This window comes from Saccopteryx bilineata, chromosome 12 (assembly GCF_036850765.1).
Source record: "Saccopteryx bilineata isolate mSacBil1 chromosome 12, mSacBil1_pri_phased_curated, whole genome shotgun sequence".
Classification (NCBI taxonomy): domain Eukaryota; kingdom Metazoa; phylum Chordata; class Mammalia; order Chiroptera; family Emballonuridae; genus Saccopteryx; species Saccopteryx bilineata.
Genome location: NC_089501.1, coordinates 29,961,189 through 29,987,501, shown reverse-complemented (window position 1 = coordinate 29,987,501; position 26,313 = coordinate 29,961,189). Strand labels below are relative to the sequence as shown.

At 38.3% G+C, this 26,313-nt stretch overlaps 1 protein-coding gene across 1 annotated transcript in view; it reads left to right on the top strand.

Moving 5' to 3' along the window:
* The window catches only part of SGK1 (serum/glucocorticoid regulated kinase 1), a 120,060-nt gene that overhangs the window by 76,957 nt on the left and 16,790 nt on the right, over positions 1-26,313 (top strand). The window contains exon 3 of the mRNA XM_066247916.1: positions 11,431-11,506. Within this exon, the coding sequence (XP_066104013.1) occupies positions 11,431-11,506 (76 nt within the window). The remainder of the gene's footprint in view (positions 1-11,430; positions 11,507-26,313) is intronic.

Sequence of the window (26,313 nt, the reverse complement as noted above, 5' to 3'; positions counted from 1 at the left end):
AAGGAGACCTTGGGATACATAGAAAATAGGGTAATATAAACAATCATCTGTACATATTTACTTAGGACACACTTCTAGTTTCGAGCAGAACATTCACTTAAGAAGTATCTATTGATTGACTCTTAGGACCAATGTAGTATGCCATTGGAACACATAGAATAACATGCTTTCCCTCCCTGTCTATAGAAGCAGTCTTTTGCCCTAAGAAGGCTGCAGCTTGCTTATCGCCTTACTAGCTGCTTTTCTGGCTTGGCAGAGAGATGAGCCCTTTCCATCAGTTTATAGGTAGCTCCCAGAAAAGTGCAAAAAGAAATGCATTCCAGAACCAGGAACTAGGGACTGAGAATGATGGGAACGGGTCAGGGAAGCTGACTCCCGAAGACTACCACTGAGCTGGCGGGAGGGTACGCGAGGGCAAGTAAAAACAACACAATGTTTCCCTATCATTTTAGGCTCCCTCCCCTATTTTTTTGATTCAGCCTTTATATTGTTGCTGCAAACTTTCTAATATTTTCCAGTATTAACAAACTTAGTTCTGACAGGTTCTGCTTGCTTCTTTCTTTTTTACTCTTTTTTTTTTTTTTTTTTTGGCAGCATTGCACAACAAGCTCTATTGTGCAGCACTTGGGTAGAATTTCATGAGAAGGGAAAGTCTCTAGCAGTATGAGACAGTGGCACAGGGCTACCACCCAGAAGGGAGAAAGGGTAAGGAGACTCCCACGAGAGAGGAGAATTGGAGACAGCTTACGTGATGTCTTGATGATGTTACTAAGCAGCAAAATGAAAAATTTCTGGTCAGAGAGAAGCAGAAAGAGTAGCAAAAGTTTGGGGTCCTTTATAACTAAGGTGACTAACTTTTTTACAGTGAAAAGAAAGACAAAAATAAATTGAAGAAAACAATATTGTAAATAAAAGAAACATTTTATTTATTGCAACAATAATATACTATAATATGATAAATGCATAATAAAACATTTGTAATATTTTATATTGTAATTATGCTTACATGCCTAGTAATTTTTTTATTAATAATTATAAGAAAAAGATAATATTTGTAAGATAATATTATCTAAATGAGTACTTTTCCATTGAATGAATATTTTTTGTCAATGTATCATCTTGTAACAATATATTGGAAATATCTGAACAAGAAATATCCTTCATATTGAATTTTATGTGAATTGTGCTTACCTGTCTCTGATTGAATATTCACTGAGAAAGAAGTAATCATGAGTCTACAATGTTGTATGTGCCATGTCATGTTTCCGTAAGAAGTACACAAAGCCATGTGTGTGCTGGGTAAATTGCGCACTCTCTCAAGGTCTCCTGTGCAGAGCGCATGTGTCTCATAATCGCACATCACGGCACTGTACTGATCCTTGACGAATTGTCCTGTCAAATATAAATAGGTCACATCACACGCAATGAATCAACTCTGCATTGATCAAATACGGAAATTTACAGATTAGTCTTCAAATATCAAAAAGGATGACATGCAGGAGGACACTTTTCAAGGGAGGATGGAACTTACAAAAGAAAGACTGTCCTCCCTAAAGGAGGACGATTGGTCACCTTATTTATAACCATAGTTTGTCTCATCTATGGTTAGCAGATGTTGGGTGCAATTTCATGGGGTATGCAAAACAGGTAGGCTCTATCTAAATGGCTGAAAAATCTGCATTGAAGCTGCATTTAAAATAGTGCTGGCAGCCTCCAGAAGCTGGAAGAGGCGAGGAAACGGATTTTCCCTCAGACCCTCCAAAATGAATGCAGTACAGATGAAATCTAAGTCATTTAAGACCAATTTCAGACTTTTGACCTCCAGAACTATAAGAAATAAATTTGTGTTGGTTTAAAATAAATAAATAAATAGAATAAAAATAAAAAGTAAAATGATGAATGTGTAAAATCTGAGTTTGGTTGCAACGGACTGTGAGTTAGCGGTCCTAGCCTGATTGGAGAAGTAAATAACATATTGGCAATATGCAGGGGCCTCTTTAACCCACTTATATAGCAGAATTCTTTTTATAACGAGTCATCTCTCTGATGCTACTTTCAAGATTCCTTCTTTGTCTTTGTCTTTCAACAATTTGATTATAAAGTGTCTGGTGAATCTCCTTGCTTTTTGAGGTTTCTCTCTGGGGACAGGAATTTGAAGATGTCTATTGTACCATTTTGTGATGTCAACTAACAGATAAGATATTAAAGGTTAATTTGTCGTTACTTCCCCTGCCCCCCAAAAAGACAGTTAGAGTTTCCAAGGGCTGTTTTTGAGAATTAACTCGGAAACAATGTAATAAATGTGCCTGGCCCATTGTAAACACTCCATAAAAATATTATTAGTAATAATTATGTTGAAATTCAGTGTGACTTGAAATGCTTGATATTTTAGATCTAGGACAAACTTTCATACCACAGTGCAGTGACATATACTTCCTTCCTTAAGACCACTAAAGGCAGCATCATAAATCATTCCTCTGGAGTAGTGTATTGCCTTTAAAAATCTAAAATGTTTGTTGAATCCTTGACCAAACTGTGGATCCACAATTATATTTTGTCAATATTGTAAGATCTCTATAAGAAACGATACAAAATAAACTCAATTTATGTTAGAACTTTCTAGAGCTCACTGAAAAATAAATAGAAAAGAAAATAAAGACAGAAAAAAAAAAGGTGAAAGTAAAACCACATATGGAAAATGCCTGCAAAAGGAAACACCTAACGCGGAATCTTCCCGGAACACTCAGACTCACACTGTTACTCTGCTTACTTCCCAGAAGTTAAGAGCTCAAGTGATCTGGCTGGGATCAGAACCTGTACCTCTTAAAGTTGAAATTCAATACTTAGTAAAACTATCCACTTCTCCACATGTTATATAGATGTTTTTTATTCCCTGGACATTCTCCCACTTATTTCTCTATGGGTCTAATGACCTACCCACTGAATACCAAAGAGATGTTGGATAAAGAATCATTGTCAAGACGTATGATTAACTTGGCTAAATACTAACACAGTTTCGCAATGAAAACCTTCCATCTCTGCCATTCAAAACTTTGTAAAAGATGTATTCATGGTGTTTTTGCTTATGTAAAAAATACATTTCATAATGGTCAGGTATTGTTTTCAACATGTGTTTCATATCAGATTCAGGAAAGGTCAAATGAAATCTAAAAAAAAAAAAAAATGCTGGCCAGTTTTGCTAGGAGTGAGTCTTCCAGCACATCTGGGAACCTCTGTAAAAAATTAACTCAATATTCTGGACTCTTGGGATAGCCAGATTATTAACTGGTTTTGCAGAAGCACATTGTGCAAGCCAAGACATATAAGAAATATTTTTAGACCTGTAGACCATTAAATACTGTGCAGTTAGCCTACTACATGAGAAAAACAGCAGGTATTTAAATGGAGATATCTAGTTCCATTCACAGAAGAAAAAAGAAACTGCATTGTTGGCAATTTCACTTGGTTAAAGTGTTATTGGAAGATTGAGTATCAGACATTTTTATTAAAATAAAACTAAACTTCAAGAATTACAACATAGAGCAAATTATAATCACATTGGCCTTGAATCTCACATAGCTTCTATACAAGGAGATTCTATCTCTTTCAGCCTCCACTGTAAGTCATTATATTCCTGTTGACATGTTTGATTGTGTGACCATATATAATAAATATCTCCTGTAAGTATTGTGTGACCATATATAATAAATATCTCCTGTAAATATCTCCTGTAAGTATAGCTCCTGAGGGAGCTAACCTTAACCCTAATCTTAACCCTAACTCTAATTTTGCCAATTTTGCCAACAAAAAAGACTAAGGTTAAAAAAGATTACTATGTAACTTGCCCAGGGCCACATACAAGTGTAGGGCTGCCATATTCTATTCCAGGTTTGTCTGACTCCAAAGTCATGCTCTAAAGAGCTAGATCTAATTGTTTTCATCAACCTTGCTCTAAAATAAATGTGAGGATTGGACATCTCTTAATCCACAGTGGATGTACTATAAAAAAATATTTCTGACTATCTGTGTGAGCTTCTGTAGGTCATTTTACATTTCAGAATCTATTTTCCCATTTATTAAACAAAGAGGCTGAACCAAGTCATTTGTTAAATCTATTGTGACCACAAAATACCATTAATCTGTGATGTATTCACTTTGGCTACTTTAACTAATCTTTTACATTTTACCAGAGTAATGACATAGCCAATAAACATATATTGACTACCTTTTATGACCCAAGCACAATTTAAAACAACCATATCACAAAATAATTTCTAAGAATTTAAGTACGTGCTTTGATATAGAGAATATATAAAGGTGTAACCTGGATTCCAGGCAAACCATCTCTGTGTGCCTAATTTGCTTTGTGTTTTAACTTTCAAATGAAGATGTGTGAGCAGTGATATTATTGAAAAAAAATATGTCAGAAGAGGGACTCCCTTAAAATATCCAAAATGACTACGCGTCACCTCACTGCCTGCTCACGTCACTCTATTTATTGCCTCAGTGGCACTATTCTCTACCACCAGCATTAGAAGTCAGTTCTATAAGGTCAAGGAAACATCCATCTGGTTCCCATCTAAGCCTGTGGCTTCTAGCACAATACAATATGTTATCTACAAGTATTTGTAGAATGAAATTTATAACTGAATCAATTTCAAAATTGAGGATAATTCCTAGTTTTAAGAAACCAATACCAGTTTTCAACTGGCTTCTTGAAATATAACAGTCAAACTTAGACTCTAGCCCTCACTCAGTCACTAACAAGCTCCAGCAAGGAGATGAGAAAAGATATTTTTCAGCTCCCTCAATTGCTGTTTCTCTGAACTATTTGATAAAAGTTCAACCTGGAACTCTTGACTTTATGTAGACCAGAGGTCAAAACTGAAATGCTTGCTGGGCCAGGCAGGAGACCTAAGTAGAGAGTTGGGTCACAAATTATCTTAAGAAATTCATAGTCACAAGGACCAAACTGAAAAATATCAAGAACCAACAAGAATGCAAGTGAAAGAAAGCCACAAAAGGAGGACATTTGTCTGGCAGCTTGGGATCAGTCTCTTCAGGAGCCAGGAAAGGTCTCTATGCTCCATGCAATATGGATGTAACTAATGTTTACGAACTAGATGAAGCTCAGTCATTAGCTTCAAGAATTAAAACATAAGACCGATGATCTCTGATGAGATTCCTTCACTAACCCACCAGACTCCTGTTGTCCTTGTCCAAACTGTCACTTGTATGAGGTTGGAGGTTAGTGACACCAGATACACAGACTGTGGGATGTTTGCTGTAGCACAACAGTGTGGATGGAGTCTCATTCTGCGACACGTGAAGTGGAGGATTGCAGCCCAGAGGTAGAAGCTAGAGAAACCCAGTGGCCCATGACTGCGAGTGAAGCCTCTCCACTAAGCACCCAAAGGCGATATGGCCTGGGTAAGCCAGAAATGCAGCAAGGGCTCCAGAGGGGCAGGAAGTCCAGAACACGAAACAGGGGCCCCGTGTGCACAGCAGGCCTGCCATGCTGGCTTAAGCACAGCACAGAGTGGTTCCTGCAGCTGCCAGAGACGAGGGACAGCTGTGACCACATTTTTCAGTCATTCGTCAGATCTCACCAAACCATGCCAGCTGCCCTTCCTTCATTTCTGTCTTTGTATGACCTTCTCACCATTTCTTCCTTCCGTTTTCCCTGTCCCCATTATGCTCTCAACAATTTGCCTCTGATGGTACCAGCAGCCTCCTAACCTCCTTAGCTTCTGCTTTTTCTGACTCTGGTCTTTCATGCAAACTGCCAAATTCCCTCAAAGTAGAGGATGCGTTGACGTACAAAGCCTTCCACCATTTGGCATTTCCTCATTTCCAACCATTACTCCCATGAGCCTCCTACTCCCCGGAAATCATTCAATCAGCAGTTGTTTAAACTTGCCTTTGAAGTTTTGCTTCTATGCCTTTGTTTGTATTATGTCTCTCACCTTGGATAATCTTTTTGCAGCCTGCCCACCAAGCCAAACGTAGTCAGTGTTTTAAAAACCTGTTCAAGTCCTCTCTCCTCCTCGAAACCTTGCTCAAAGACTTTGCCCACAGTATTGCTTTCTCCTTTAAATGCTGACAAAATTTAATAGCTATACCATATTTGTCATACTAGGTTTAGAAGTACTTAATATCAGGGTCCCCACCACTGAGTAAATGTCTTTGTCCTGTTTCCAAATCAGAATAGAAAGTCCTAGCGATCAACAAGTTTTTTTGTGCCCTTATCACAACCAGGGCAGCATTGGAGAAGTAAATAAATGCTGCATAAATACTTGTTTGAGTCATCCAAGAGAAACAATCAAGGAAGACTTCTCTTCCTCCTGAATATTCAGAACTGAATTAAAATTAGTATTTACAGGATCACTTTACATCCAGTAATATTGTCCGAGGAACATTTTCTAAAGCCTCACTAAAGCAGTTTGAGAAGCAACATTTCATTTCCTTACATAGAAAGTGTTCTTGCTTGCTTTTGAACATTAGCTAACCTGAGATGGGAGAGAACCAACTTCCTTGGCTAATAAGAGACAAAACATTTTAAGAATTTCTGTTTGTATTTAAAGAAGGACAAATGACTTTAACAGATACTGCTAAAATGATTTATGGAAAGTCATATACAAATCATTATGAGTAACTCAAAAATAAATCAGGGAGAAATCCCTATGTTCTGATTTATTTTTAATATATCAGCATCACAGGTGATTCTTAAATGTGTAGATGCATCTATATTTATTTATTTTGGGCCAGTATTCTTTAAATCAGGATGAGAAGGAATGGAGAAAGATGACCATAACTGTTTTCTTTTTAGCAACCCTAACCGTACTGCAACTTGCCATTAATTGGAGTCATTTTGTAGAATTAAGACCTTGGCTCACTTTTCACATCAGTGGAATTTCTAATGATTTATTTCCAAAACTCATTTAAAATTTCTGAACATCTCACACACATGTCCCTAAATGTGATATTCTTTTATTTGTTTGTTTGTTTGTTTATATTTTTGACAGAGACAGAGAGAGAATCAGAGAGAGGGATTATTTTTGACAGCAACAGAAAGAGACTCAGAGAAAGGGACAGACAGGAAGGGAGAAAGATGAGATGCATCAACTCTTCAATTTGGCACCTTAGTTGTTCACTGATTGATTTCTCAGATGTGCCTTGACCATGGGGCTACAGCAGAACAAGTGACCCCTTGCTCAAGCCAGCAACCTTAAGCTTCAAACCAACTACCTTTGGGCTCGAGCCAGCAACCACAAAGTCATGTCTATGATCCCATGCTCAAGTCAGCAACCCTGCAATCAAGCTGGTGAGCCTGTACTCAAGCCAGATGAGCCCTGTGCTCAAGTCAGCAACCTCGGGGTTTTGAACCTGGGTTCTCCATGTCCCAGTTTGACGCTTCATCCTCTGCACCACCGCCTGGTCAGGCCTTAAATGTGATATTCTGATATACCCTACCTTCTAATAGTCAAATCCTTCTCTCCTTATTCAAATGCCTCTTTCTTTCTAGTGTCTTAATGTTATAGCAACTTAAAGCACTTACAGATTTTAGACCTACAGGGCTTAAGCAATCAACAGTGACCCTTTAGAGATGACCCTCTTTCCTTCACTGTCACACTCCAACACTTTGAATTCTGTAAGGCAAGAAGATTTTTTTCTCCTTTCCCTCTAATTTATGCATTGGAAAAAAAGTTGAAAGACAATATCACTTCTATTATAAAAATGACTTTTTGTGATAGCTCTTTCCAAAAAACCTGTAAGGATTTAAGTAAGTAAGGAGAAGTTCAACTGATTTTGTAGAACTCAATATTTTAAAGGTTCTCTTTTTTATTCATTAGTTCCAAATTGCTCTGTATGTAAACAGTGCAAGTACTCATTTTGTTTTTCAGACTACACGTGCTGTCATTTATTAAATAAATAAACTTAAAACCCTGTGTTAAACTTTAATGAATCTAATTATCATTGGAGTTGTTAATTGTGATAATGGCATGATAGTTATACAAAAATATATATATATCATCGTTTCAGTTAGAAACACATTTTCTAAAGAAGTTATAGGTAAAATGTCATAATGTCTGGAATTTGCTTTAAAAAATTCCAACCTATAAAAGAAAGGATAGATGAAATAAGATTGAAAAAATGTTGATAATTGTTAAAACTGGGTGATATATAGAGGTATTGTTTACTTTTGTGTATGCTTGAAATTTTTCAAAATGAAATATTTAAACACTTCGTAATGTTCTGCTACATTTGTTACAGTATTACCTTTTCACCTTGCTTTAGTCACACTTCCAAGGTATATCCTTTCTTAGGAAAGATGGAAAGAACCAGAGATCCTACTGTGGACTCAGCTAAAGGCCAAATGTCAAACTGAAGGTGCTGGCCACTTCTTCAGACACAGGGATCTGTGAAGACTGAGCAGGATTGACACTTAATAATAAACTTCCTCACCTGTGTGAAGCACCTAAAACTAAAGGGGTCAGTTTTAGGGCATTGCTTATAAATTGTTGCAGTACCTACAGTTATTAGTGGATTTATATAAACGTGCTGAAAATTCACTATGTGTAGTTTATAGAAAATTTGCTGTGGGTACTTTAGTGCTTGGGAAATCATGGAGAATCGCATGTTCTATGTCACAATAATAACACAAAGAGCAGAAAGAAATTCTCTGTAGCCCTGAACTTCACAAGAGCAGCTTCAATATATAGAAAATATTACAAACAAACAATGACAAAGCATCATTCCTAAGTAAATGAGATATGGAGGAATGACATTTGTTTGATAGAGACACCAAAAGGTCGCAAGGTAATTAGAGCTCAATGCAGAAAAAAGGCACATGCACAGTAGTTTTCCCAAATAGGTTTGTAGTTATAAAATCATTTAGGACTTATTGGAATAAAGAATATTAAAAAGTGGCTGAAAATAGGGAATTATTTATAGTTCTTGGAAAATTTTTAATTACTCACACTTAATTATTTATAGTCTTCCCCAAGAGTTGTCTCTCAAAAGCAATTCTTTATTTCAGTGGCTGTTATCTGGCCCTTGCCTGGGAACTCCCAAGTGATTAGTTCACATGCCTGAGAGGATGACTTCTGGGGCAGAGTGATCTCAGTAAAAAGACTAAAAATCCTTTCATAAAGAACAGCGGAAAGGAATAGGACAAGCTAGCTGGAAATGGAAGGCCACGGTGACATGGGATAGCTACTTTTGAATATTTGAAGTATTATTTTTTAAAGAGAGAGTAGATCTGTTCTATGAAGACTCAGTGAGGATCCAGACATCAATTAAACTTACAAAGGATTTTCTAACAATTTAGAGCAATACTTCAGTGGAATAAATAAATACTTTGAAGAAATTTATACTTAGGCTACTTAGTGAAGTTTGTAGACTTTCAGAATTGTCATCACAGAATGGTGCTAGTCCACACGTTGTTTTTTTCTTGAGATTTTCATTTTAATCATATTTTTCACCCTAGTTTTATTTCTAAAATTGTTTTCTAACAATTAAGATCATATTACGTACATTACTAGAATGTTTTGTGCACTTATCTAATGTTTTAGCAGGCATAAATTATTTAAAATTGTGTTAAGAGCACTTAACATGAAATCTATCCTCTTAACAAATTTGTAAGTGTGCAATACAGTAATGTCAACTATAGACACAATGTTGTTCAGCAGATCTCTAGAACTTAATCATCTTGCATGACTGAAACTTTATACTTATTAAAAAGCAATGCCTCATTTCCTCCTTCTGCAGCCCCCTTCTCTGCATTTGACTAGTTTAGATACCTTTAATAAGTACAGTAGTATCATGCAGTATCCGTCCTTCTGTGTCTGGCTTATTTCACTTAGCAAAGTGTCCTCAAGGTTCATCCATGTTGTTGTAGACGATAGGGTTTCCTTTCTCAGGACAGAATATTTCATTGCATGTATCTACTCCATTATCTTACCCATTCGTGTGTCTATAGACATTTCAGTTGTTTCTTCATCTTAGCTATTGTGAATAATGTTACACTAAACATGGGAGAGCAAACAACTCTTTAATTTTTCTAACTTACACACTTTCTTTGATACTAGTTCACAAGAACAAGAATTTGTGCCAGATTGTAAACCAGTGCACTGCTTCTTTCATCAGTAAAGATTTGTTATGGAAAAACAAGTCAGTGTAACGAAAACGATGTACTTAGTCACATGTTTGAGTACTTTGAGTATACACTGTAATGGAAGGAATTTGTCCATTAGCTAGTAAATTCTAGAGACTTCACAATAAACAAATTATCACACTGTAAAAAGCATATTTAAATGAAATGTCCTTTTTAACAGTAAGATTTATATTTCCCTGATTGAGAATATGTTTGAAAGTCACACATCACAATAGCATAAAGTTGGGGGGAAAAGGATCATTGCTGGTCCTTGGAACTTATTCTAAGAAATCTATTAGTTGGATGTGCACTGGGCAGACCCTTTGGTTTGAATAAATAATACATATTGTGTATATGCATGTGCTACTATGTAAAATACAGATTTTCTTATGATTATAAAAGAAGAATTCATTTTAAATTAGCTCCTCCTTAATATGTATATATTTTTTCCAAGCATATATACTAAAAGTACCATCTTTCTGAGGTAGAAATACAAAACACTTTTTTTTTTTTTTTTTTTTTTGTATTTTTCTGAAGCTGGAAACGGGGAGAGACAGGCAGACTCCCGCATGCGTCCGACCGGGATCCACCCGGCACGCCCACCAGGGGCGACGCTCTGCCCACCAGGGGGCGATGCTCTGCCCCTCCGGGGCGTCACTCTGCCACGACCAGAGCCACTCTAGCACCTGGGGCAGAGGCCAAGGAGCCATCCCCAGCGCCCGGGCCATCTTTGCTCCAATGGAGCCTCGGCTGCGGGAGGGGAAGAGAGAGACAGAGAGGAAGGAGGGGGGGAGGGTGGAGAAGCAAATGGGCGCTTCTCCTATGTGCCCTGGCCGGGAATCGAACCCGGGTCCCCCACATGCCAGGCCGACGCTCTACCGCTGAGCCAACCGGCCAGGGCCCAAAACACTTTTTTTTATGTGATGAGTGTTCTTACACTAATAAGTCTGGTAATTATTCAGGACCTCTGTATACAGCTGTGCAGTTTGCAGATTGGGAGCTGAACGCCACCCCCATATGCTCAGCCAGTCATGAGCCCTGGTAGTGAAATTGTATCAGGCCTGCCTAGGGTGACCTACCATCCCAGTTTGTCCAGGAATAAAAATCCTGTATCCTGGAAAACCCTTCAGTCCTGGTCAAACTGGAGGGGTTGGTCACCCATTCAGGGCACAGCTGTCTTAACCTTGGAATGTTGCCTGCACCACTGGACTCCTGAAACAGCTCACACCGTGAAGCCATTTTGACATTGTTTCTTTTCTCCTTATGTTTTCAAGGTGAAAGAGCCGTGTAATCATGCCAACATCCTGACTAAGCCCGATCCAAGAACCTTCTGGACAAATGATGATTCAGGTATTTTTAGGAAAATGCACTCTGGCCCCGTGATGTACAGAAACCACTCTGTAGTAAAGTGCTACAGAAAGACAAGGCTTAAGGGAAATTTCTGGTGTTGTTTGTTTATACCTAGTCCAACACTCGAATACACTTCACGACTTTTTTTTTAATTCAGTGAGAGACAGGGAAGCAGTGGGACAGACAGATGTGTACCCCTAGCAGTATCCACCCCGAAAGCTCGCTAGGAGACAATGCTCTGCCCATCTGGGGCATTGCTCCATTGCTCAGCAACCAAATTCTTCTTAGCACCTGAAGTAGAGGCCATGGTGCCATCCTCAGTACCCAGGGTCAACTCAATCTAATTGAGACATGGGAAGAGAGAGAGAGAGAGAGAAGCAAGAGGGGAAGGGGTAGAGAAGCAGATAGTGCTTCTCATGTGTGCTCTGACTGGAAATCAAACCCAGGACATCCACACATTGGGCCGACATTCTATCACTGAACCAACCGGTCAGGGCCAATATTTTTTTTTAATAGCTAAAGCATATATATCATCAGGTGTAGCTTTCTGGTTTTTGAAGTATATTCAAGTGTTGGGGGGAGGGGCAGAGAAATTAGTCTATTTCCTGGGGTGGGTGACAGAGGAAGAGGACAAGGAAAACAAGTACACTGGTCCCAGTCTGTCTTCTAGAGGAAGGAAGGGATTTAAAAACCCTAAGGTAAGTCATGCCTCAGAATGCTTTGTGGAGGGCAAAAATGATTTATTCTATCAAACCAGGTGTATAAATCTAATCAGAATCAGAAATGCCACTTTCTAAGAGCAGTGAATATGCTTCAGTTATATAATTACACTCATACAAAGGGTAGAGTATGTTCTTATAGGAAATACAAGATATCTTCTCATTCTTTTCTTTATAAACATATTGAACCACAAGGCCTAATTGCACTGAGTGAAGACATTAGACATGAAAAGGGGAGGTTAAGAAAAAGGAGCTAAAATAATTGAGTGCTGCTACTGCTTTCACCTTTTCCAATTACATAGAGAACCAGTGATGACACCTAATATTTGTATTAAGCCTTGTAATTCTACAAAACTCATTCACAAAAAATCTAATTTAGTGTTGTGGCAACCGCGTCAAAGAGGACGGGCAGCCTGTCTGCCCCCTCCCTGAGTGAGAGGTGAGATCAGAGGCTGAGAAGGGTTAGCTGACTTCTTTAAAGCTCCTGACCTGAAAGTATTGGCCCAAGGAGTGAGACAGAGAGCTGCGTGCCCTCTTCTGCATTTCATTTCTATAGGAAGAAGAAGCGCTATTGTGAGAAGCAGTGTGGGCTAAACCCATGCTTTAATCTCTTCTTCATAAAAGAGAATCAGAGACCATGCCTATTAGCAGAAGTGAGAAGAGTTCAAGGGGTAGGGTGGGGGGGTGAAAAACTCTCTGATGCTATTTTTTCAAAGACAAGGCTTATGGTCTAAACTTATTATCAATTTCTTCTGTCAACAAAATTGTTCTGTCTTGTTTTATGGACTTTGAAGAAAGATGAATAAACATGAAAGTAAATTGGCTTATTTATGCCATCATTTTGGTTCATTAGTAGAACCACAAAATAAACAAGCCATCCACTGGGCTAAGATTGCTAGTAAGAACATATATTGTGAACAAGTTATGTAAAACAAACATTAAAATTAAAAAATAAATGATTCCCGAAGTTTCATAACCAGAATGAAACAGGAGGGGAATCAGTACAGGAGAGGTCCAGGAAATGATGTTCAGGCACCTTTCCGAACTGGAGAAATAGCTACAAGAAACACTAGTGTAGAAATAAAAACAGGAATACTTCAGACTTACTCATTTAAAAACTTTTATTTTATTTTTGTGTCATTAATAGGGTTTTAAACATATATGTCCTTCCTGAAGCAGCTCATCTAATGAACATTCTCCTAGACTAAGTCCTATCCTTAGTGACTGTTTTGGGGTGGAGGTGGGGGAGTAAGGGTTAGTGGTTCATCAATTACTGAGATGGGACTATTAAAATCTCTACCCTACCTATGGAGGTAGAATTTTTGCTTCATATATTTTGAAACTCTAATATTAAACATATATACATTTGCTTATAATTGCTATAATTTGCTGAGGAATTTATTGTTTTATCATTATAATATGTCCTTTTATTTTTTTTTTTTTGGTACAAATCTTTCTTTGAAATCTACTTTTTCCTATATTAATATAGCCAAGGCCTTCTTATGCCTACCATTCACATGGTATATCTTTGCTATTTATTCACTTTCAATCTATCTGTGTCTTGTAGTTAAAGTGCTTCTCTTACAGATCTCATATAGTTAGGTTTTACTTTAAATCCTATCTGACAATCTTTGTCTTTTTATTTAGAATGTGTAGACCACTTATACTTAATGTGATGGCTGACCTTATTAGATAAAACTGTACCATCTTACTATTTATTTTCCTCATGTCTTTTCTCTTCTTTGTTTGCCTGTTCTTCCTTTACTTCTCTAAGATAATGTGAATATATTTTAGAAATCAATATTAATTTTATTAATTTATACATATATTGACTTAGTGGTGGCTTTAGAGATTACAAAAATTACTTTCAAGTTTTCACAGACCATTGTAGAAACTTGAAACAGTTTACCTGTATGTCTATTTTCCTCATTCTCTCTCCCATCCTTTACATTGTGATTGTCAAAAATATTATTTCTACATATGAAATAAAGCCTATAGTTGAATGTATTTCAAGAAATACAAGAGGTAAAACATCTTTCTATATAAATCTGGTGTTTACAATTTATGATATTTCTCATTTCCTCTTGAAGAGCCAAGTTTCTCTCAGGGATGATTTTCTTTTAGCCTGGAAAAACTTCTTTTAGCATTTCTTATAATGCAGTGGTTCTCTGGAAATGATATCTCTTAGTTCTCTTTTATCTTAATAATATGACTTTGTGAATAAAAATATCTTTCATTTTTGAAAGCTGTGTTTTCTACATATGGAATTCTGAGTATTACTTTTTCTTTCACAAATATTGGTCTATGGTCTTCTGCTCTCTGTAGATTCTAAAAAGAAGTCAGTGATTATTTAAATTATTATTACCCTAGATATAAGGTATTGTCATTCACTGGCTGTTTTAATTCTTTCAAATGTTTGCTTTTTATCAGTTTGACTATAATGTGTTTATAATAGGATCAATGTTTTTTTTTAAGATATGTACCCTTCAGACTTAAGAACTTAAACATTCTTCTAGTCTATTAGCAGTTTCCTTGGAATTTGAATCTGAGGGATGTGATTTTTTTCTGCAGTAGTTTCCACACTGCAGTGTACTCTTTCTCCTTCAACATATCAGCACTCTGTCTACAACTTTTCTTAAATGCTTTCCATTTTGGTCAGTGTGAACACAAGCTAAAGCAATTCCATTGCCATCTTTCTGCAACATACAAATCTATGAGCTTATAAGTGGATTCTTCACAAAGGCAATGTTCTGGTCACAGTATGAATTTTATTATGATAACCTTTTCAGTTCCTGAAATAATTGTGATAAAATGATTCTATGAGCGTGCAGAGGACCCGGGTTCGATTTTCAGCCAGGGCACAGAGGAGAAGTGCCCATTTGCTTCTCCACCCCTCCGCCGCGCTTTCCTCTCTGTCTCTCTCTTCCCCTCCCGCAGCCAAGGCTCCATTGGAGCAAAGATGGCCCGGGCGCTGGGGATGGCTCCTTGGCCTCTGCCCCAGGCGCTAGAGTGGCTCTGGTCGCAACATGGCGACGCCCAGGATGGGCAGAGCATCGCCCCCTGGTGGGCAGAGCATCGCCCCTGGTGGGCATGCCAGGTGCATCCCGGTCGGGCGCATGCGGGAGTCTGTCTATCTCTCCCTGTTTCCAGCTTAAGAAAAATGAAAAAAAAAAATGATTCTATGATTTCCCATAGAAAATATATTTCAGTAGATGGAATATTACCATTCAAAGCCAGCATCATTAAATAGTCTTATACTCATTTAACCTAATATATAGTCTCTTAATACATAGCTAAAAGAGAGTTAAATATTAGAGATACCTCATCCACATTGCTTGATAGAAACAGAATTGAAATTTTAAAGTTATTTTGTGTTGATTTAAAGAATTACTGAGCAGAGAAAGGTTGCCAGGTGGATCCCAGTTGGGGCACACGTGGGAGTCTATCTATCACCCTTCCTGTCACTTGGAAAAGAAGAATATATATATATCTGAGTTATTGAATGTTTGCTTACCCTGCAATCTGGTGCGACTGCCTAGATTTTCACACTTGTTGTCTTTTTGCATTAACTACCAAAGGACAGGACTAGCAGACTCAGTTGCCATATGCAGATATTGATAGTTGGACAAACAAAAGTAATTTTTAAAACATCTTTAAGGAAACTAATATAGAAGTAGCTAATGTTTATCATAGGATAGAAATGGAAGGTAGATAAAGGTAGAAAACTAATCACCCATAATGTTACCATCCATATATAATATATACAGGCTGCACAAGTTCAGGCTCTTTTCTATTAGCTTTGCTTTTAGGCTGTGAAACCTGAATTGCTGTTTCTCACACCTTTTCTTTTCAATTGCTGGTCAGATAACCAGCAATTCTTTTCAGTGGCTGGTAACACCCTCTTAAAGTAGAATTTCAAGGTAAAATGAGTTTCCTCACACTTTCAAATCTGTAATTTTTCAAATATTATGATTGGTGACACAGGTAATGTTCTTCACTTAGAGGAATAATAAGGTGATTAAACAATAAGATTACTTTTGCAAGGGCCATGATTTTATCCAAGCACTCATCTTGTGGAGTGAAAATAAAAGTTCTATATGCCCTCCCTGGGATTTTACTTGAAGTCTTCTTTTAACAAGAGCATTCAATTGTACTGGGCTGTTAAAAATATCTAGATTTTTTTTCAAGAAAAAGTTGAAAAGAAAAAATTATTCTTCTGTAAAATTTTTCCCAGAGAGAAAACTTACTTTCCCCTTATATTTTCAAGATTATGTATTATTTCTTTTCTTTTCTTTTCTTTTTGTGTTGTGTGTGTGTGTGTGTTTTTCTGAAGTGAGAAGCAGAGAGGCAGAGAGAGACAGACTCCCGCATGAGCCCAACCAGGATCCACCTGGCATGACCACTAGGGGATGATGCTCTGTCCATCTGGGCCGTTGCTCCGTTGCAACTGGAGCCATTTTAGCATCTGAGGCGAGGCCATGGAGCCATTCTCAGCACCCAGGCCAACTTTGCTTCAATGGAGCCTTGGCTGTGAGAGGGAAAGAGAGAGATAGAGAGAAAGGAGAGGGGGAAAGGGTGGAGAAATAGATGGACACTTCTCTCTGTGTGCCCTGGCCAGGAATCGAACCTGTGACTTCCACATGCTGGGTTGATGCTCTACTACTGAGCATGGCCAACCAGCCATGGCTGTATTATTTCTTTATATTTTCTAATGATTTATCATAGTTTAAAATTCAGCCCAAATTTTAGAGATGTAGAAATCATTATAAAGTGGTATATTTATATTTATTCAGGAGCAGTAATAGTTTATGTACAAAATGTAAAAATAAAATGATTCAGTTTGAAAACATATGGGCCTCAGAAATATTTTAGTATTTCAGAGAATATATAAAATTAGATCATTTAATTAATATAAGAAGAGAAAAGACTTCATTATATAGGTTTTTTTTTTCTTTTTCCAAGTGAGAGGAGGGGAGATAGAGAGACAGACTCCTGCATGCGCCTGGGACAGGATCCACCCAGTGACCCCCATCTGTGGCCAATGCTGTGTCCATCTGGGGTCATGCTCACAACCAAGCTATTTTTAGTACCTGAGGCAGAGGCTCCATGGATCCATCCTCAGCACCTGAAGCTAATTCACTCACACCAATTGAGACATGGCTGCGGAGGAGAAGTGGGGGGGGGGGGGGATGGTTGCTTTTCCTGTGTACCCTGATGGGAATCGAACCCAGGACATCTACACACTAGGCTGACATTCTACCACTAAGCCAACCAGTCAGGGCCCATTTTATGGAGTTTTTTTAAGTAAAAAAAAATAAAAACAAAAACATAGTTTTTAGATTTTTTTTAATAAAACAAAAACATGGTCATATTTATATCTAAAAAGCAGTTGCTTCATCTCTCATAGTATGGCATTATCTAACCCAGACGTAAAATGTGATAAAAGGTAAACACTATCGGCTTACATGGAAACTTTCTGTCTGACACACGGTGGTCAGTGTACACTTTGCTTTTGCTTTTAGAAATAAACTATTTAGTAAGCTTTCTATAGATACATGAAGATCTTTTAAGTGGACTGATGTCATTTACTGAGGTCCTAACTACTAAAAAAGATGGCACTCAATTATAAAAAGTCATCTTATCCACAGTGAAGAAATCCAAAGGTCACAATGCTGCCAGTGGGAGCAGAAATGGACACAGCCTTTGTAAAGGACAGGGCACAATCTTAAGAATGCTGCACTCACGCTGCTTTTGACTTCCCCAACTCACTACTCAAAATCCAACTTTATAGTCAGTCTTTCTTCTTAGCTCAGGTAGCCACAATCATCCTCAGTCTCCTGAACCACATCTCCTCATCAGCTGAGCTCACCTGATTGCTGACCACAGGCCATTTGGCCATGCTTCCTGTAAGCCCTGAGTAAAGAAGCAAACCTGCTCAACAGTTTACCCTCTGCGGGGGTTAGTGCTGTGAGTAAACCGTGAGTTTACCACCAACTTCAGTGTTTACTGTCTGCATGACTCTGGACAAATGAGTTCACCTTTCTGTGCTTCCATTTCTTTCACTTGCAAAAATAATAGATCATAGAGGTTTGTGAGGGTTAAAAGAGATAATGCCAGTAAAGGTACTTAGAACTATGTGTAGCATATAGTTACTGGTCGATTTATGTTAGCTTTTCTTACTTGGAGAAAGAATTATGTCATTTATACAAACCTGAACAGATACCCCTGCCATAATAGGGATTACAAACTATGGTTTGAAAAAAATCATATATGTTATTTTGCCATTATTGTTACTGTACTTACTGCCTTTGCTGGATCTACAGCTTGTTTTTATTCTTTGACCCACAAATTTCATCATTCACTGTCTTCTGTTGTCTCTGGCCCCAGACTGATAAGTTTTCTGCAAATAGACATATGGCTGGAGATGGTATCTTCAAACTAGAGAGAACCTTAGATAATGCCTAGTCATTTACATAACATATTGCCTTCTTCAGCAAAGATCTGTAAAATTTTGCAAGATTTTAACCATTAAAGTGGTTTAGAGGGTTCCAAGTTCGTGGACAAGTATTTGCTCCAGTGAGCAGGAAAATGTCGTTTAAAAAGTCTTCTGCTTAAAGATACATGCTCATGTAGCATTTAAGTGTGTGACAGAGAAGCGTGTCAAGTCTGATACTCCTGACTGTCCTGCTGCCGAGTGTGCGATGTGCGACTGGACACTGGGGTTAGCTCCGCACAGAGAAGCCTCCTGATTTTCCCTCGGGTTGAGTATATTAAGAGTTTATCTTTCCAAAACTTGACAGTTGGAGCAAAATCTGTTTCTGCCTTTGATGAACTCACAATTTTCTCTTCCTTTTTGTTATGGCCAAAATTACTGTTACTTTAGCTGTTTTACTCAAGGCTAAACAAACAGCGTTTCACAATGGCTGAATTTTCTGATTTCCCAGGGCTCCTTTGAAAGATTTTTCACACAGTATTTCCTTCTACCCGTTTTAGTTGGATCATTCATTTCATGTCTAAGATTTTTTATTTCCAGGACATTTTACTGTGGTTAAAAGGGCATCAGGAGAATTTCTCATTTTAAAAAATACAAGGAAAATAGGTTAAATGCAATGTCATGATTTTAACAAAGTTATTTCTCCCATAATTTAATAAAACTTTTCTTTTTATATTAGTTTACATCAAACTAATATGATAGTAGGTTTTAAAAGTCTAGTGAATTTCAGTTGTAGCTAATGTTAAAATGTCCCAATGTATTCTATTATTTTAAACCTCCTGAAATATATTGTATTTGGCCTTTAACAGCTTTCTTTTTGCCCAAAAAGAGTTTCATTGTATAGGCTATGTGATACATGAGACAATATTTCTGGAGGCTGTATGTCTATCATAGGAAAAATAATGAGTCATATATAAATGTAGTTTTCGAACTCTGAAGAAAATTATTTTACAACTTGAAAATTGTCCGTAATAAGAATAGGAGAATGACTAATAAGGAAAACAAGCTATCCCAGGAATGAAATGGCCCACAGAGAGGGGTAGGGACAGGATAAAGAGTGAGGGGTCAGGGATGGAGGTGAGGAATGGAGGGGGACAAGAGGAACATAGGGCGATTGAGGTCACTGTGTACCTGGGAGGCTCAGAGATGGGGACAGAATTAGAATTTAGGGAAGGGAGCCCCCAGCAATCTCACTTGTAAAATAAGAGTTAAAGCAAATCAATTCTAAGGTTCTTTTTTATTTTGACACACCTTTATATTTTGAAGGCAAAATTTGACTGTAAAAAAAAAAAATTAAAAGGATTTAGAAAAAAGAATTGGCTGAGGATAGGCTGGGGCCCTTGGAATAAACTTCAATAAGCAACGTAGCTCTGGGAACTCATGACCCTCTTTCCTCAGAAATATGAGGCAATCAGGTCTTTCCCACTGATTAAAATTTTGGCTCTTAGAGAAAAAAATGTATATTAATAGTTCAACTGCACTGCTCTTATAGGTATTTAATTGCATAACACACACGAGTTTTCAAATTATTATCCCATAGCTAATCTTATCTAATCTTTCCAAATGCTCTATGGGTTTTGGATTAACGAAAGGGTCGTTAACCCTCCGGGTACTTGAAGATGTTAAGTGATTTGCTCAAACTAAATATATTGAGTTACAAAAGCTAAGCCAGAGCTAAAGTCAGATTTCTTGGAAACCTCTTCAGATCTCTTTCTGCAGCTTGAAAAGGGTAAGAGCAGAACTTTGCGACGAAAGTGGCTTGAATGTGGACACCGTTGTTTGGGGAAAGAGCAGAAATAAAGGATGGAATTTAACTGAGATGTGGTCTTGCCATTAGGCAGGGGAGCTGGGGAGAGAAGACCTTGAAGTTAAAGGCAGGGTTTGTTTTATAAAAGCCAGATATATTGTGTCTCTTTTGGTCCAGCACACTGCCAGGTTCTATGGAGAAGGAGACAGCAGTTTTCACCTTTGAAAACTCAGGTAGATAAACTAGACAGACACAGGTAGACTGTGAATAAAAAAGTATAAGTTAAAATAATGATAGCTGCCTACAGACATGTGAAGGACTGTCATTTGGAACAGGGAGAGAGGCATATTCTTTTACTAGATGAAAGCAGAGCCTTTGGTATCAGAAAAACCAAATTTGGGCTGACCAGGCAGTGGCATAATGGATAGAGCATTGGACTGGGACGTGGAGGACCCAGTTCTGAAACCCTAGGTCACTGGCTTGAGCACGGGCTCATCTGGCTTGAGCATGGGCTCACCAGCTTGACCGTGGAGTCGCTGGCTTGAACATGAGATCATAGACTTGACCTCATGGGTGCTGGCTTGAGTCCAAAGGTCACTGGCTTGAAGCCCAAGGTCACTGGCTCGAGCCCAAGGTTGCTGGCTTGAGCAAGCGGTCATTTGTTCTGCTATAACCTCCTGGTCAAGGCATAGATGAGAAAGCAATCAATGAACAACTAAGAAGCCACAATGAAGAATTGATGCTTCTCATCTCTCTCCTTCCTATCTGTCTGTCCCTATCTGTCCCTCTCTCTGTCTCTCTCACTAAAAAAAATAATAAAGAAAGAACAAAAAAGCTGTTTATGAAGATCAGAAAAGATTACTCCATCATATTTGGGAGATGAGATGTTATATCCAGCAGTATCATGTTCTAACAAGCCTACCTGTGTTAGACACTTTTACTATTATTCCTGGAAGTAGTCTAGTTATGTCTTGAGTATTTGTTCCTCTTTGACATCTTTATGTCAATATACTATCTAATATTTTAAGAATATTAATATTTTAATAATATGTATACAATCCATTCTATATATAATATATGCATATAATATAATGTATATAATACTAATTTTGATTTTCTGTGAAGATAAGAAAGGAATGGCAGTTCTGAGGAGCCCTACGAAGTGCCTGTGAGCCTTACAGAAACCAGTGATCCTAAAGAAAATGAAAGTCCTAGGAAAAGAAAACTGAAAGTGGGAAGAGATAGGAAGAAGGACAAAGAGGAGGGTGGCTAAGGGGCTTGGGCAGAAACTATGTACGTTGGGCTTATTTCTTTTTTTGTTTTCTTTTTTAGAAAGAGAGGAAGGGAGAGAGATTGAGATATATACAGAGAGAGAGGGACAGAGACAGAGAAATATGGACTTATTGTTTCAATAATTCATGATCTCACTGGTTGATTCTTGTACGCGCCCTGACCAGGGATTGAACTTGCAACCTCAGCATGTTAGGACAATGCTGCAACTAACTGAGCTACCCAGCCAAGGCCTGTGTTGAGTTTGTTTCTGCCCTTTGGTTATTAGTTCCCATTATAAAAGAAGGCCACAGCAGTGAGTCATCAGTGATACATAAGACTGCCGTATTTACAATGTGCCAAAGAAAAAACAGTCTTTGCTTTTAAAAGGTAAATTCAAGGCATACTAAACAGAACTAGTCAAACTGGATTTATGTTGACAGATAAAAAGGTTTGTAAACAACATGATTTGAAGAATGAATTTCGAATAAGTCAACCGTGATGATCTACATTTGCGTTTCAAGGCTTTAGATTTTTAGGCAACATTTTATGAACGGTGAAATAAACTTATTGTAGATACTAATGATAGTTATTGTCTCTTTGCAATTTTGAACATCAGGTTTTATAAACAAATAACGTTACAGTAACTTTTTTAAAGTGATCATACTTTTTAATTTAGAAAGTGAGACATTACTTACAATCCTTATCTTTTGTTCACATCTGTTTTATTTCTTTTCTATAATTTTCCTGTGATTGTATACAAAAGCTTATTTTTACTTTCTTAGATTTAATTTCTATCTTTTGTGAAATGATATAAAACAAGGCTGGCGTTATCACAATACTAAAAAATAACAGAAGGAGTTGATGTATCTGAAATTCTTAGCTAAACCAGTGAACAACTCTTTTATGACAATTAATACTATTTGTTAAGAGGATTCTATATTCACAACTCAAAAGCAAATAGCACTATCAAAAGTGTCTGATGGTATGACCATATGCTCTGAGAAAATTAGGCTTTGACAGCTAATTTTGGACCTTCTGATCCAGGTTATAATGATAAAAACAAAAATGAGTTTACTCCCATTAACTATTCTAGAATAAACATCTGCCAGTGAAATGTGTTACCTGAGCAAAGGTTCATTTTAGGATTTTGAAGCTGAGAAATAATGATGAGTAGGAAAAGTTATGGGGGCTCAGCAGAGAGATTTATTCATCAACTATGTTCGACCATTGATTACATGCAAGGCACTGTTAGGAAGTGAAAAAGACAATTACACAAAACAACTCTGCCCTGTTGGCATCTCAGGTTACCAGGAAAGTATAAACATGTGCAGAGGTTCCTAAAATCTGTTTCGTGTGGGAGATTATCGCCAGTGGTGACGAGACTCGTGAGTTTATGGGTGGTCTTTGGGGTCGGAGGTGAGCCTCAAAACTCCACAATAAACTGTGGGTGAAAAGGGGTTTTTCCCTGTCTCCCATCATTCGAGCATTAGCCAGCTATGGAGACACAACGCACTCCTCCCAAAGTAACAGATGTCAATAAGTCACATTGTTTTTTCAGGGCTTTCTTTAGACATCAGAAGGACTAAGGTGCCTGACCTGTGGTGGCGCAGTGGATAAAGCGTCGACCTGGAAATGCTGAGTTCGCCTGTTCGAAACCCTGGGCTTGCCTGGTCAAGGCACATATGGGAGTTGATGCTTCCAGCTCTGACCCCCTGTCTGTCTCTCTCTCTCTCTCTCTCTCTCTTTCTCTCTCTCTCTCCCTCTCTCTCTCCTCTCTAAAATGAATAAATAAAATAAAAATTAAAAAAATAAAATAAATAAAAAATAAAATTAAAAAAAAAAAAAAAAAAGAAGGACTAAGGTGACATATCCTGGCACATGGGGTGTTTGGTTACTTCACATGCCAAAGCTGTGGTGCTACAATGTAAAATATCAAAGTGCTTTCGGTGACCCCTTGAATTTCTCACAAACACTGTCCCGTGCTGAGACAATGCCTTCCAGACTTGTTTACTCAATATTTTCAAACAAATTAACTGGATGGTCAGCTACTGTGGTTAAGACATCACAGTAATTTTTCTTTGAATTTTTGTTTAGTAAACTGATGCAGGGTCCAGTATTCTTGGGGTTACAAACAATGTTGCAAATTATTAGCTTAAAAGAGAGTGAGGGGGAAGAAGAAACAACAAAACCCAAATATCAAAGGTAGCTAGGAATGTCCTAAAAATAGAGAAATGTACTCAAATCTAAGCACTAAGAAAGAAGTAAATGGAGAGGTAGAATACTCAGGAAATAAAATCCAAGTGCTTAGTGTCATGTCAGTGGGTTACTGCATTTTCCTGTCTCTGTGTGAGATGAAGCTGTGTGTCACACCTGGTGTAGTGGACGACACCAGCCAGAATTACAGAAGTAGACAGCTGCAACACTGTAGCTCCTTTATAGCTGAAGGGTAGAGCACTTCACCAGCTTATTGATTTTGCTTGGAACGAGAAGTGGCCAGACGCGCAGTTATATACCAATTCATGGGCTGTAGCCAGCAGTTTGGCTGGACAGTCAGGCAACTGGAAGTAAAAGGAACCTGGTTAGAAATTGGTGACAATGAAGTCTGAGGAAGAGATATGTAGTAAACCTCTGAATGGGCAAACAATGTGAAGATATGTATGTGCTATGTGAATGCTTATCAAAGGTTGACCTTAAAGGAGGAAGATTTTAATGACCAAGTGGATCGGATGACCCACCCCATCATCACTGAATGGGCTAACGAACACAGTAGCTATGGTAGCAATGCCAAAGGTTATGCCTGTGCTCAGAAACATGGACTTCTACTTACCACGGCTAATTTGGCTAAGGCCACTGCTCAATGCCTAATCTGCCAGCAGCAGAGACCAACACCATCCCTCAGGGTGGTGAGCTAGCTACCTGGGGGCCAACTGATTACATCCTGTCCTATCATGGAAGGGGCAGCCTTTTGTGCTTACCAGAATATGCACTTAATCTGGATACAGACTGGCCTTCCTTGTACACAAAACATCATTCATGGACTGATAGAATGCCTATCCACCATCATGGTATTTCATGCAGCATTGTTTGTGTTCATAGAACTCACTGGTCATACCATGTTTCCCACTATTCTGAAGCAAAGGGCTTGGTGAAATAGTGGAATGGCCTTTTGAAGACTCATTTATAGTGACAATGCCTTGTGGGGCTGGGGGAAGGTTTTCCAGGAGGTTCAGTACTCTGAATTAGCATTCATATATGGTGCTGTTTCTTCTGCAGCAGAAATTTACAGGCCCTGAAATCCAGGCGTAGACGTAGGAGTGGCACAACTCACTATTAGCCTTAGTGACCCTCGAGCAACTTCTTTGCCTCTTGTTCACCCAATCTTATGTTCTGCTGGCTAGAGGCCTTAGTTCCAAAGGGAGGAATTTTCCCACGGGGAGACACAACAATGATTTCACTGAGCTGCAAAGTATTCTAGCTTTGTGCTCTCTGTGCCCCTTAAGTCAACAGACAAAAAGAGAAGTAGTATGCAGGCCAGGATGATTGATCCTGATTGTGCAGGAGAACTTGGCTTGTTACTCCACAATGGAAGTAAGGAATGGTTTGTTTGAAATACAAGAGACCTCTTAGGGTCTCTCCTAGTATGACCATGTCCTGTGAATAAAGTCAATGGAAAAACACTCTCACAGAACAACCCAATCCAAGCAGGACTATTAATGGCCCAGATGCTGCCAGGAATGAAGGTTGGTTTGGGACACTCCACTAGATAAAGAACCATGGCCACTGGAAGTGCTTGCTGAGGACATATGGGTAATGGAAAAAGGTGATTATAAATACTAGCTACAACCACCTGGCTAATAATAGAATAGAGATCGTAATTGTCATGAATACTTCTTCCTCCTTTGTTATGAGTATGTTCATGTGCATGAAGTAAATGTCTTATTTCTTTTCTTCCCTCTCTCATCCTCTTGTCATGTAACATAAAATGTATTAACTTTATATAGCAATATTTAAGAATTACAAACTTTGCAGCATAGGATTTCAGCTGCAGGATATCAGGCAGAAAGGTAAACACCTCACAAGGACTCTGCACCCTCTTTTGCGGTAAGGGTTAGTAAGTCTGTGATTGTATGCGAGGCAGTTGTATCACGCTAGGTGGGAGTGTGACCTTGTTAAGTTTAAGAAGATGCATATGGGTGCCACGTTGACAAGGTGTTCACTTGTGATAATTAATTTTATATGTCAACTTGGCTGGACCACAGTGCCCAAATATGTAGTCAAATATTATTCTGGATGTTTCTGTGAGAGTGTTTTTTGTATAAGATGAATAGTTAAATCAGTGAACTTTGAGTAAAGCAGATTGTTCTCATCTAATCAGTTGAAGGCTTTAGGAGAACCAAAACTGACCTCCCTCGAGCAAGAAAATATTCTTCCAGCAGCGGCCCTTGGAAGAAAATATTCTTCCAGCAGCGGCCCTTGGACCTGAGCGCCACACTGGTTCTGCCCTTGGCGTCCCACCTTCAGACCCGGCCTGCAGACTGTGGACCTGTCAGCCTCCGTAACCACATGAGCCAGTTTC